The sequence below is a fragment of the Lacerta agilis genome, chromosome 14 (assembly GCF_009819535.1).
Source record: "Lacerta agilis isolate rLacAgi1 chromosome 14, rLacAgi1.pri, whole genome shotgun sequence".
In the NCBI taxonomy this organism is placed as follows: Eukaryota; Metazoa; Chordata; class Lepidosauria; order Squamata; family Lacertidae; genus Lacerta; species Lacerta agilis.
Window position 1 is genome coordinate 805,455 of NC_046325.1, and position 11,096 is coordinate 816,550.

At 48.5% G+C, this 11,096-nt stretch overlaps 1 protein-coding gene across 3 annotated transcripts; it reads left to right on the forward strand.

The window, feature by feature from the left end:
- Positions 1-11,096, forward strand: C14H17orf49 (chromosome 14 C17orf49 homolog). Of its 3 annotated transcripts, none has more exons than XM_033170566.1 (6): positions 1-100; positions 8,603-8,697; positions 9,506-9,607; positions 9,897-10,075; positions 10,213-10,317; positions 10,574-11,096. In XM_033170566.1, exons 1-6 carry the CDS (start codon positions 80-82, stop codon positions 10,576-10,578), a joined length of 507 nt encoding a protein of 168 aa, XP_033026457.1. In that variant the 5' UTR covers positions 1-79; the 3' UTR covers positions 10,579-11,096. The 3 variants fall into 3 exon arrangements, with proteins under 3 accessions (XP_033026457.1, XP_033026458.1, XP_033026456.1); XM_033170565.1 differs by having other exon boundaries at positions 2-100; positions 10,570-11,096; XM_033170567.1 differs by lacking the exon at positions 9,506-9,607 and having other exon boundaries at positions 10,570-11,096.

Sequence of the window (11,096 nt, forward strand, 5' to 3'; positions counted from 1 at the left end):
TAGAGTGTCGGCGAGGGGAGGCAGTAGAGCGGCCGGGTCTCCTTCCCGGAGCAGCGGAGGAGGCGGCGGCGGGGTCGCCATGACGTCCGCCTCCACCAAGGTACCCGGGGAGGCGGAGGGGGAAGCGCCGCCGCCGCCGCCGCCAAGGATTCTGGGAGGAGGGGGGAGGGTGCCTCTGAGCATGGGCCGAGTGCCGCGCAGCGGAAGGAGGAGGGAGGGGCGGCGGGGAAGGAACAGGAGGAGGGCGGAGCTCGCTCCCTCCCTCCCGGGGCCGGTTTGCCCTTCTTCGGATTGGGGCCTCTTCCGCCTCCCCCTGTGTCCCAACGGGGAGCCTTTCCGAGGGTCCCGCCCGAGACCCCAAGGGAGACGTGGGGGGGGGGGAGGGGAGAAGGAAGGAGAGGGGGGCAGGCGGGGGGGGCCGCGTTCCCTGCACCTTCCTCTCTGCCTTTCCCACTTGGCGCACTTGCAGCGGGTTGGGCTGGATGACCCCTGGGGGTCCCACGCAGCTCTGCGGCTCTAGGAAGCCGAGAGGAGGGCGACGCGTTCAATGCGGTTGGGGAACTTCAGCTGGGGCAGAATTCAGGGCCCCGGTTGCATCCTGGCTCATTCAAAGGGCTGGTTTTGAGCTATCAAGCCTTAAACAGGTCAGGACCTCCAAGGGCCACCTCTTTCCCTACCCGGACCCTGAGATCCTCCTCGCCTGAGGCCCTTCTTCGCATTCCTCTCCCAAGGGTGGCAACGCGAGAACGGGGCCTTTTCTGCAGGGTCTCCCCTTTGGCAGAAGACTCGCCTGTCGCCTCCTTTATATACCTTTCAGCACCAGGCAGAAAGCATTCCTCTTCTCGCAGGCCTTTGGGGTTATCTGCAGTTTTTCTAGAAAAAGAGGCACCTGAGCTCCCCACAAGCTTCTCCCTTGTTCTCTTAGCGTGACAATGGCGCCCACCCAGGAGGGGCTGGAGCTCCAGCCAGGAAAAAGCCCTTGGTTTTTGTTTTGTTTTCCCTTAAGCTATTTATTTTGTGCTTTCATCTTGTTATGGAAAAAATCCCAGGTGTGGAACTGCCCAGCCACCTGGCCCTTAGGGATAGGCCCACTGGTTTCTGCGGAGTTAAATAAAAGAAGTCCAGCCACTGGAGCAAGGACAAGACAGGGTTTATTGCGCAATAGGTTACAGTCAAACTGCACACCCAGAACAGTGTTACAAGAACTTTTAAAACTCCTATCATCTCCCAGAATACAGTTTGGAAAACATCATCACTACATCATCACTACCTCACAAAAGGGAAGGGTTATACATGATTTGCATATAGGAAAAACAGGAAAGACAAGATTAGCATATGGGGGAAACAGAGCAATATCAGGGAGATAGCCCTGAGAAGTGTGAATGGGTGTTAAGTATTGGCAAGGATACCTTGAGCACTTATCTGGGAGAGAACAATGGGATTCTGGTTGAGGGATATTAGCCTGAAACACCCAGAGATTACCTCCTGAGGCATTTCCCTGTGTACGTGGTCTCTCGCCTACTGGATCATGGCAGAGATGGGTCCCCTTAAGGGCATCACTCCATACCCCAAATGAGTTTACTCAGGAGGAGACTTTGCTTAGGTGACCCCCCCCCCCCATAATTTCCGTATCATTCCCCCCTTCGGAGATAGATTTGCATCAGGTTCTGAAGGAAACGCAAATCCTTTCTCCGCACTGAACTACAGTTCAGAGATAGACATATTTCCCACCCCCCTTTCGTCCTGCATGTTATATACACTGAATATTATCATGGCATCCAACCTCCCAGGTGTGGGTGTATGTAACCTGAAAGGGACTTGCATGTCACGCCTCTTAAGGCTCTTTGGAAGTGTATCAGTGTACCTAGCGAGACATAGGATATTACGTAAAAATAACATATGCTACATTTTGTTACTAAATTACTATTCTAGCACTTTGGGAGAATCATTTCCAATAGTGGTTTATGCTTATTTACCAGAAAGGTCCGCCTGTGACTGAAAATGCAGTTTGTTTTGTTTTTTCTCTTTTTTTGTGTGTGTTGTGTTCCCAGGTGTCAAAGCTAGCTGTCCTCTGGTCTCTTGATGCCACAGCAACACCCATCAACATGCATCCCTGGTGTAAGGGCTTGCATTGACTTGACCTAAAGCCTTTTTACCCCATGTGGTTAGGTGTGACACTCCCTGGAGAGAAATGCCGCACCCTGACCAACTGTGGGGCCTCTGTGGCTTTGGTCCTGCTCTCAAAGGGGTGGGCCTGCGCTCTTGCTATTTAAGGGGACAAAAGCCAATGGCACCTTGGATACACTTTGTCCAATTCAAACAAAGTCCAATTAGAATTTACATATGCCCCTGGTTCTCACTTTCCAAACCAAACTGTGAAAAACCATTCTAAAAAGGCAGTGGTCCAAATTAATAATTTAACCTATAGGGAACCATTCCTGCTAAATCAAAGCATAAACACCTTCATGTATCTGGGGTTCTGTTTTGATCTTGAAGTTTCTTCTTGATAAAATGACCTAAAACAATCTAAAATGTGTAGGGAAGGTTGGAATACCATGTGAGACAAGGAATGTGGTCATAAATTGGTCTAACCTAAATACATGACTATGCAATAGCCTGATCTATTGAAACATAAAATGCATGCAATATACTATACATTAAACATAAAAACAAAACAATTAAACACAAAAGGAACACACTATCAGACACATTTCAGCATTCCTACATAATAACACATTATACACAACATTCAATTATTAATTCCACAGCAGTTGGATGTCTTTGAGGAACTCATGTGATTTTGAGACAGAATCTTGAGGTCAAAAGAAAAATGTCCTTACAATTCAACTCCCCCCTTTGTTAATTCCCCCAAACCCCCCTCAGTCTTATGTCCTTTGGAAGGAGATTGCTGTGGCCACTCTGAAAACTCTGAAGTCTTGTTGCTGTTGTTGCTGCTGCTGCTGCAGGAGGTAGCTAGTCTTGTGGTCACATGGAATTGGGCTGAGGGTTTTCCATCATTGGGTCTGCATTAACGTCTGTAGAAGGGATATCCTGTAAGGGGTAGGGTTTGGGGGCTTAAGGACATAGTTATCAAGGGAATAAGTAAAAGCAAAAAAAAAAAAAAAAAAAAAAAAAAAATCTCCCGGAGTCCTCCTGGGAAACTGCAAACAAAAAAATCTTGATGCATTAAGCATTTTAATTATTTCAATATTATCATCATATTTCTATATAATTACTGTTAGTACCTACTTAGTTTGTTTGGATTCTTTTTTTTCAAAAGGTAAAAATATTAAAAGGAAACAAAATTAAAAATTAGATCCACATTAAACAATGTGCTATCTGATAAAAAAGAACTTTATGAAGGAAAAACAAACAAACTTATAGATGGTACCTGACCCCATCCAAGTTAGTCAAAAATAAATAAATAAATATCAACCATAAGTTTAGGAGATGCAACAAATGACATGTCCCCAAAATAAAAAATGACCTATGAGGAACCAAAAATAAATGATAAAAAAACACAATTTCTAACAATGGTTCCCAAATGAAACAAAAAAAAATGTTTGTTTATGTGACAACATCAGCTAGAATGTTAATAGCAAAAATAACACCAATAAAAGAATACTTGGTTGTGCTTAGATCAATTTCATAGACATAATGGAGAACTAATTTAATAAATGAAAAGCAGATTATTTGTAGCCTAAAAATATAGGGAAGTAAACTAACATAGCAGGGATTATTAGCAGGGATTCAAACTTGTTATGAAGAGAGGAAAGGGTTATAGCAGATTAACATAAGAGAGAATGCTTGGAGTCAAATGCAAAGAGTGAGTACCTACTGGGAAAGAACAATAGAACCTTCGTTTTGCATAGTCTTATCACCTGAGTGGATTTCAGAGGAAGCATTTGACCAAAGGTGCAAATCAGTGGTAGAATAAAAAGAAGACGGCAATTTACCTTTAGGTGCCCCTCCCCCATTCCTTAACATCCCCACTCAGAAATAGAATTTGCATTTAAGGTTCTGAAAGAACTGCAATTTTTTTTTCTGCACCCTGGATCTCAGTATCCTGATGTAAAAGGAAAATTATTGCCTGTGAAAATCTGTCAGGATGTGCTGTGGATAAAATGCATAGGCATACATACATACAAAACAAAACAGAAGGGGAAAAAACTACTAAAGAGATGAACTAGAGTGCTGGGATATTTACCTGTGGAAAGAATTTTGCATGTTAGATTTGGAATGGCAACCTCCTAACTTGCAATGGTTCAGTACTTAATCCCCCCCTTTTTCAAAAAAGAAAAGAAAAGAAAAGAAAGAATAGTGCTCCTGAGAGAGCACTCATTTTTACCTATTGAAAGAATTTGGCATGTTAGGATTTTAAAGCCCGAATACTTAATTCTGTTCTTGTTCTTCAGGTGGCTTCTGCAGCAATCTCCCTGCAGGGCTAAACTTTGTCAGTAGCCTCTGTGCATGTACAGAGTTCATGATTTAGAAACCTATTGTACCATTTGAAAGAATTGTATCCATTGGCTAAATTACCTTGAATAAAGGAAGGTAAGCGTGAAGAGTAGATTTTTAAAGAGCAGGGTGGGATTTTTAAACAGAAACCTAGCAATTCACACCCCTAACCAAACAGCAATGAAATTGGTCAAATTAAATTTCGGTTTGGTCAGTTTAAATCCATTTTTCTAGGGTTTCGTCCTAAGACATTTTCTGACACATTTCCTGTTTCTCACTGCTTAGGAAATGGGCTTATAAATCTTAAACTTTAAATAATTAGAACTTCAGCATTCAGACAAACCTAGCTAAGTTTGGTCAAATTAAATTCCTAATAATGAAGTCTCAGCACTAATTAATCATGTTTACGGTATCAAATAAACATCTCATACCCCAGGCAAAATAAATTGGGAGCTATGCCTCCTTTATCTACAGGTTTCGGGGTACAGATCTCTATTAAATGTGGGCTATCATTATTTTGTGTGCACCCCCTCTGGTCATTTAGCAGAATACCTGCTCCCTTATATATGAGTAAAAATGGCCAGAGAGTCAGAATTCATAAAATTCAAATATTCTCAGTGATTTTAGCCAAGGCAGACTAAACTCTCTGCCCCCCTCATGTATGGGAAAATGGCTCTTATAGGGAAGGTCAATTTTGTATGTGTGTGCTTAAACTTTAAAACTTAAATAATAGGTGAAATGGTAAAACTTAGATAATCACTCCTTTAAAAAAAACAAAACACAACACTCTCCTCTTAACTCGGAAAGCTGGGCTGAATTTCAACCCACCACCACACCAGGATTTAAAAATTACCCTCCAATGCTTGCAGACACATGGCCTTCCACATAGCTATAAAGTGGGAGTTGAAAGAAGGACCCTGAGGTCATCCAGTCCAACCCCCTAAATTACAGGGTTCACAAGTTTTGTACTACCTCGTTGTTGTTGTTGTTGTTGTTGTTGTTGTTGTTGTTGTTGTTGTTTTAAGGCTTAAGGCTGATGAAAATCAGACACTGCAGTTTATCTTGTAAAACTTAAGACTTCTGCAGCAGGAAAATTGTGTATTGCACCCTCTTTTACTCTTTGGAGGGGGGGGGGAAATGGCCTTCTACAGTCTCTTTAAAACAACAAATCTTTACACACCACTTCCACCCATTCCAATATTTGCCATGTTTTTGGGTTGATCAAGCCCTCACACATTTTTTTTTTTAACTGTGCACCCTTAAGAAGCTATGGCCAATTTCTAAGGCTGACAAACTCAAAAGGAGAACCTGGGCAAACTCCGATTTGGGGACCAGAAAGAGACAGAAACTGAAGGGGCATTTTCCAAGAAAAGGGCTAGTTAATCCTGGCTGATCTTACAGACCGATATTGGGAGCCTTACAATAACCCTTCTGTCCAACCAAATCAAAGTTAAAACTGGACTCAGATAGACAATTGCTGGCTATGGAAGCTTCTACCCTTAATAACACTTTTCCTAGAAGGAACACCATATTTTCATAGGCATATAGTCATAACAATTCCTCAGAACAACAGCAACCACATTTCTCTCTCAAAGGGAGACCTACCTAAGGCTTAATGAAATTACAGGCGCTGCAGTTTAGCTTGCGAGAGCAGTTATACTCAACTTGGCTGTCTGCAGCAGAAACATTAGGCTAAATTCACAGCACATTCCAAAGTAGACTAGAACACAATAGTAGACTAGCTCTCATAAACTTACGTTGCAACTAAACATTTCTCATTAGGTACAGATTTCTTTCCTGTTTAGTTGCAAAAGGAAGGGGGGGAATCCCCCTCTCAGAACACAGTCAAACCCCTTCAGGGGATTTTCCTACCACTTGGAGAGACACTTTTGGAGCCTCTCTTGAATAATAAATATTTGCTCACACCTCAGTTTTATATTCAATAATAATAATAAGTTATTATTTACATCCCACCCATCTGGCTGAGTCTCCCCAGCCACTCTGGGTGGCTCCTAATCGAGGGTTAAAACATATCATGTTTAAGTTGATCAGGTCCAAATAGTTTCTTTAAACTAAAAATTTGAAGCAAGCTTGCAGTTTTAAATTATGCACACTTAAGAAGGGCAGTCTGATGGCCAGTTTTAAAACACAACTCTCTTAAGATCTCTAACATACATGCTCTCAGACTGGATTTTTGTAATTGTTTCTGGTTTTCTCTGGCCCTTTTAAGATCACTGAAATTACATAAGGAAAACAAAATGACAGAGACACAACAGACTCACATACACATAACAGACAACATGTAACATGTAAAAGAAAACTTAACAACTAAACCTATCAACTAAACTTCCGTGTACACCTCAACAACCGTCTGGTTCCCTCCCCAGACCTCTTCTTCCTTATTCCTTTTCCCAGGGGTGCAATCTACCACTCTGCCTTGTCCTGCCCCTCAGGCCAAGCTCTCCCTCCTGGCAACCTCCTACCTATTGTCACAAACTTGAGAAAAGGGGGGACACCCTACTGAACGCCCACTCAATGTGGTGCCAGATCGGGTGGCCCCTGGATAGAAGACAGTCCTTCCAACCCCTTCTGTCGACAGGACACCCGTTTGCAGGGAGGTGGTTGTTTAGGCCGTCCTCCCCGACTTATTCTTCGGGCTCCACACCGATAAGGCAGGCAGAAGTATGAAAAGGAACTCTGACCCCTTGCTTTCGATAAGGTGCCCACAGCGGTGAGGTGGTTGTTTAGGCCGTCCTCCCCGTCTTACGTTCGGGCCCAGTCTCGGTGCGGCTGGCCAGAGAATTTGAGAGAAAGTGATAGAGCTCAGAACTCCCCTGTCGAGTTGAGCAAAGGTCCACAGGCTTTGTGGTCTGGACCAAGAGAAAGGCAAGAAGTAATAACAGGTAAGAGGGCAGAGAATTCGTTGCCAGGAGTCACCACCCCTCTCCCACCAGTGCACTGGGTTTTTCCCTTTAACCTATACTCACGCGTCCTGCGCTGGGATCCCGGGATCAATGAATAAGCCGGCTGGATCTTGTCTTTGCTCCCCGGCTGGCTCCTTAGAGACTTGCAAATTACCGCCCCTGAAGATGGCCGGGGGTCCAAAAGATCTTCCCAGGCAAATGGCCTGGTGCCGGCTGAAGATTTCAGGGCCCCCAGTCAGCAACATGGGAGAACCGCAAGTCCCGGCTTTCGGCACCAACTGTTATGGAAAAAATCCCAGGTGTGGAACTGCCCAGCCACCTGGCCCTTAGGGATAGGCCCACTGGTTTCTGCGGAGTTAAATAAAAGAAGTCCAGCCACTGGAGCAAGGACAAGACAGGGTTTATTGCGCAATAGGTTACAGTCAAACTGCACACCCAGAACAGTGTTACAAGAACTTTTAAAACTCCTATCATCTCCCAGAATACAGTTTGGAAAACATCATCACTACATCATCACTACCTCACAAAAGGGAAGGGTTATACATGATTTGCATATAGGAAAAACAGGAAAGACAAGATTAGCATATGGGGGAAACAGAGCAATATCAGGGAGATAGCCCTGAGAAGTGTGAATGGGTGTTAAGTATTGGCAAGGATACCTTGAGCACTTATCTGGGAGAGAACAATGGGATTCTGGTTGAGGGATATTAGCCTGAAACACCCAGAGATTACCTCCTGAGGCATTTCCCTGTGTACGTGGTCTCTCGCCTACTGGATCATGGCAGAGATGGGTCCCCTTAAGGGCATCACTCCATACCCCAAATGAGTTTACTCAGGAGGAGACTTTGCTTAGGTGACCCCCCCCCCATAATTTCCGTATCAATCTTGTGTTTTGATGCTGCGAACCGCCCTGCGATCAGCAGACGAAGGGAGGGCAGTGTACAAATTTAATAAATGAACGCATGGATAAATAGCATACTCTGCGCATGCTCAGAGGCACCCAGAGAAACACTCCTCCTGGAAGGTGTGGTGGGGTGTGTGTGTGCTGCATGCCTCCCCCCTTCCCTCCCCTGCCCCCTTATTTCCACAAGCAAAAATACCTTTGGTGGAAGATGGAGGGCAAGAGGGCTCTTAGCAAGGGGGCTTTGCAGCTGTCCCCCCCCCCCTGCTCGCCATTTCTCCCCTCTGCCTGCTGCAACAAACTTCTCTCCCCTCCACAGGTGGGCGAGATCTTCTCTGCCGCTGGCGCCGCTTTCACCAAGCTGGGCGAGCTGACCATGCAGCTGCACCCCGTGGCCGACTCCTCGCCAGCCGGGTGAGCCCCACAGAAGGGAGGGAGGGAGGGAGGTCTCAGCCGGGGGGCTGCCCATCTCTTCCAAGGGGTGTGGGCAAGGTGGGATGCATGCTCCACAAACTGCACCCAGAGGTGTTCCTGGGCTCCCTTGCACCTTGGAAAGGAAATGTGCCCTCACCATGGACCAGAAACTTAAAAAGGCTGCATTTTGTCAACTTTTGTGCTCTGCCAGTGAACAACGCTCCTAATAGGGGGCAGGTGAGCTGGTGGGTTCCTAGCCACTCCGAGCCACAGCGGAGAGCTGTGGTTTTTGCACCAGCCCCTAGGTGTGACCCCGCTCCGAGCACTAAAATGATCACATAACCGGGGCGACCATTCTCCATGCGCCCAACTGGTGTGCCTCTGCATGGGCCTGTGATTCTGTCTATACCACAGTATATGTATAAATTGCAAGTCGCCATATAAAGGGCTCTGGAGATGGATCTAGGTGTGCATAGTATGGAACAATATTAAATATATCTTGTATATTGTATTAAGAACATGCAGATAACTACATGGCCCAACACCAGTTCTGAGGTCCCAAGGGCCATGAAAATGCCCCGCTGCGGACCCCACCCAGCACCCAAACCCTCCCATGCATAGGCTCTCCCGGGGGGGGGGGGGCTGCAAGAGGTTGCATGGCCTCTTCTGCATTTTGGGGGTGGGGTGGGGGAATGTTGCCTGAAGGGCGTCCCTGGCAGCAGAAGGGGCGGGAGGAGGAGGAGGAGGAGGAGGTAGCAGCGGTGCGAGAATCCTGACCCCCCCACTCCCCACTGTCCCCCCCCCCCAGGGCCAAATGGACCGATGCGGAGATCTCCCTGCTCCGGGCCTCCGTCCAGCGCTTTGGAGACGACCTAAACCGCATCAGTGCTCTCATCAAAGACCGGACTGTGTAAGGGCTGTTGGGGGGCAGCTGGGGGGTGGGCGGGTGGGGGTCCTTGCACCACTCTAGAGCGGCCGTTCCGCAGGGGAGCATAGGAAACAGGCGCTGGGCGTATCAAGTTTGTTTATTTCCTTTCTGCGTCCTGCCCTGCTCCTGCTCTCCTCACAGCAGCCCTGCGAGGTAGGCTAGGCCCAGAAGCCCAGGCTTTTGAACCGGGGTGTCCGGCGCTCTAACCACTGCACCGCGCTCCTGCTGAGGGAATCTGACCTCTTCTCCCTCCTCTCCCCCCAACTCCCAGGGCCCAGCTGAAAGGGGCGGCCAAGCGGAAGGTCTACGAGGACAGCGGGCTGCCCCTCCCCTCCGAGTCCCCCAAGAAGGGGGCCCGCAAGGGGCAGCCACAAGCCCCCCCCTCCACCCAGGGGGCGGGCGGGCACCCCGACCCCTCGGCTCCCCCTGCGAAGAAGCAGAAGGCATCTGGTGAGTGGGATCCTGGGTGGGGGTGGGACACCTTTCTCTCTCTGTGTGTCTTGGGGGGGGGGCTCTCTCGGTGCCAGGAGCAGGGGTCTGCTGCTCACCCCCCCCCATTAAACCAGGGTCTCCCCTCCTTCCGACAGACGTGACCCTCAGCGCTTTGAACGACTCTGACGCCCACAGCGACCTGGTGGACATTGAAGGCTTGGGAGACGCCCCCCCTGCCAAGAAGCTGAACTTCGACCAGGGTAAAGACTCGGTGGTCCCAAGTGGGTTCGGGGGGGCCTTTCCTCTCTTTCTCTCTCCCCCCTCCCCACGGGGAATTGCCCCCTCCCACCTCCTTTCTGGGGTTTGGTTGCTGGTTGGTGGGCTGGGACACCTTCCGAGAGGTGGGCTCCCCCTGCTGGGTGGGGCAGGGGCCTCATGGGGGGATTGGGCTGTGGCGCCCCCCCCTTCCCCCCTCCCTCCAGCTCCCTGGTCCTTTCTCTCTCTCTTTCTAGACAGCCTGAATCTGGACTCTGGACTCCTCATGACCCCTGGCACAGACTTGCCCCTCCTCTCCCGCTGACGGACCGCTTGCCCCTGCCCTCCGGTGGGGGGGCTCCCCCCCCGATCTTGTGGCCCCCCATGCAAGCACTGCCACCCCATGCCAAGGACTGTTTCTCCTCCTCTGGTCCTGCCTCCGGGAAGGGGGTTCGTCCATCTCAGCTGCTCACCCTCCTCCTGGATCTTTGCGCCCCCCCCCCTGGGGAGAGGAGAGGTTGAGGAGTTGGGGGGTGCCCCCTCCTTCCCTACCTGGGCGTGCTCACGCTCCACTCCTCACCTGCCCTGTAATGATGGATGTGGCTGCCCTCAGTCCCTGCTGACCCACGGAGGCCCCCTTGACTCCCTCCCTGCACCCCATGGGGCAGGACTCCTCTGCAAACGGGGGGGGGGGTGCCCTCCTTAGCTTCACCCCACTCCCCTGCAAGAGCGGTTTTGTCCTTTTGTCTGATGATGATGGTAGCAATAAAAGCGTCCTCCCTTC

What these genes read in the sequence shown, in the direction of transcription:
- C14H17orf49 (XM_033170565.1), top strand. Translation starts at nt 80, where the DNA reads ATGACGTCCGCCTCCACCAAG. An exon ending in TGACGTCCGCCTCCACCAAG is followed by an intron (nt 101 to 8,602) that starts GTACCCGGGGAG and finishes TCCCCTCCACAG; the next exon opens with GTGGGCGAGATCTTCTCTGC. An exon ending in CTCATCAAAGACCGGACTGT is followed by an intron (nt 9,608 to 9,896) that starts GTAAGGGCTGTT and finishes CCCAACTCCCAG; the next exon opens with GGCCCAGCTGAAAGGGGCGG.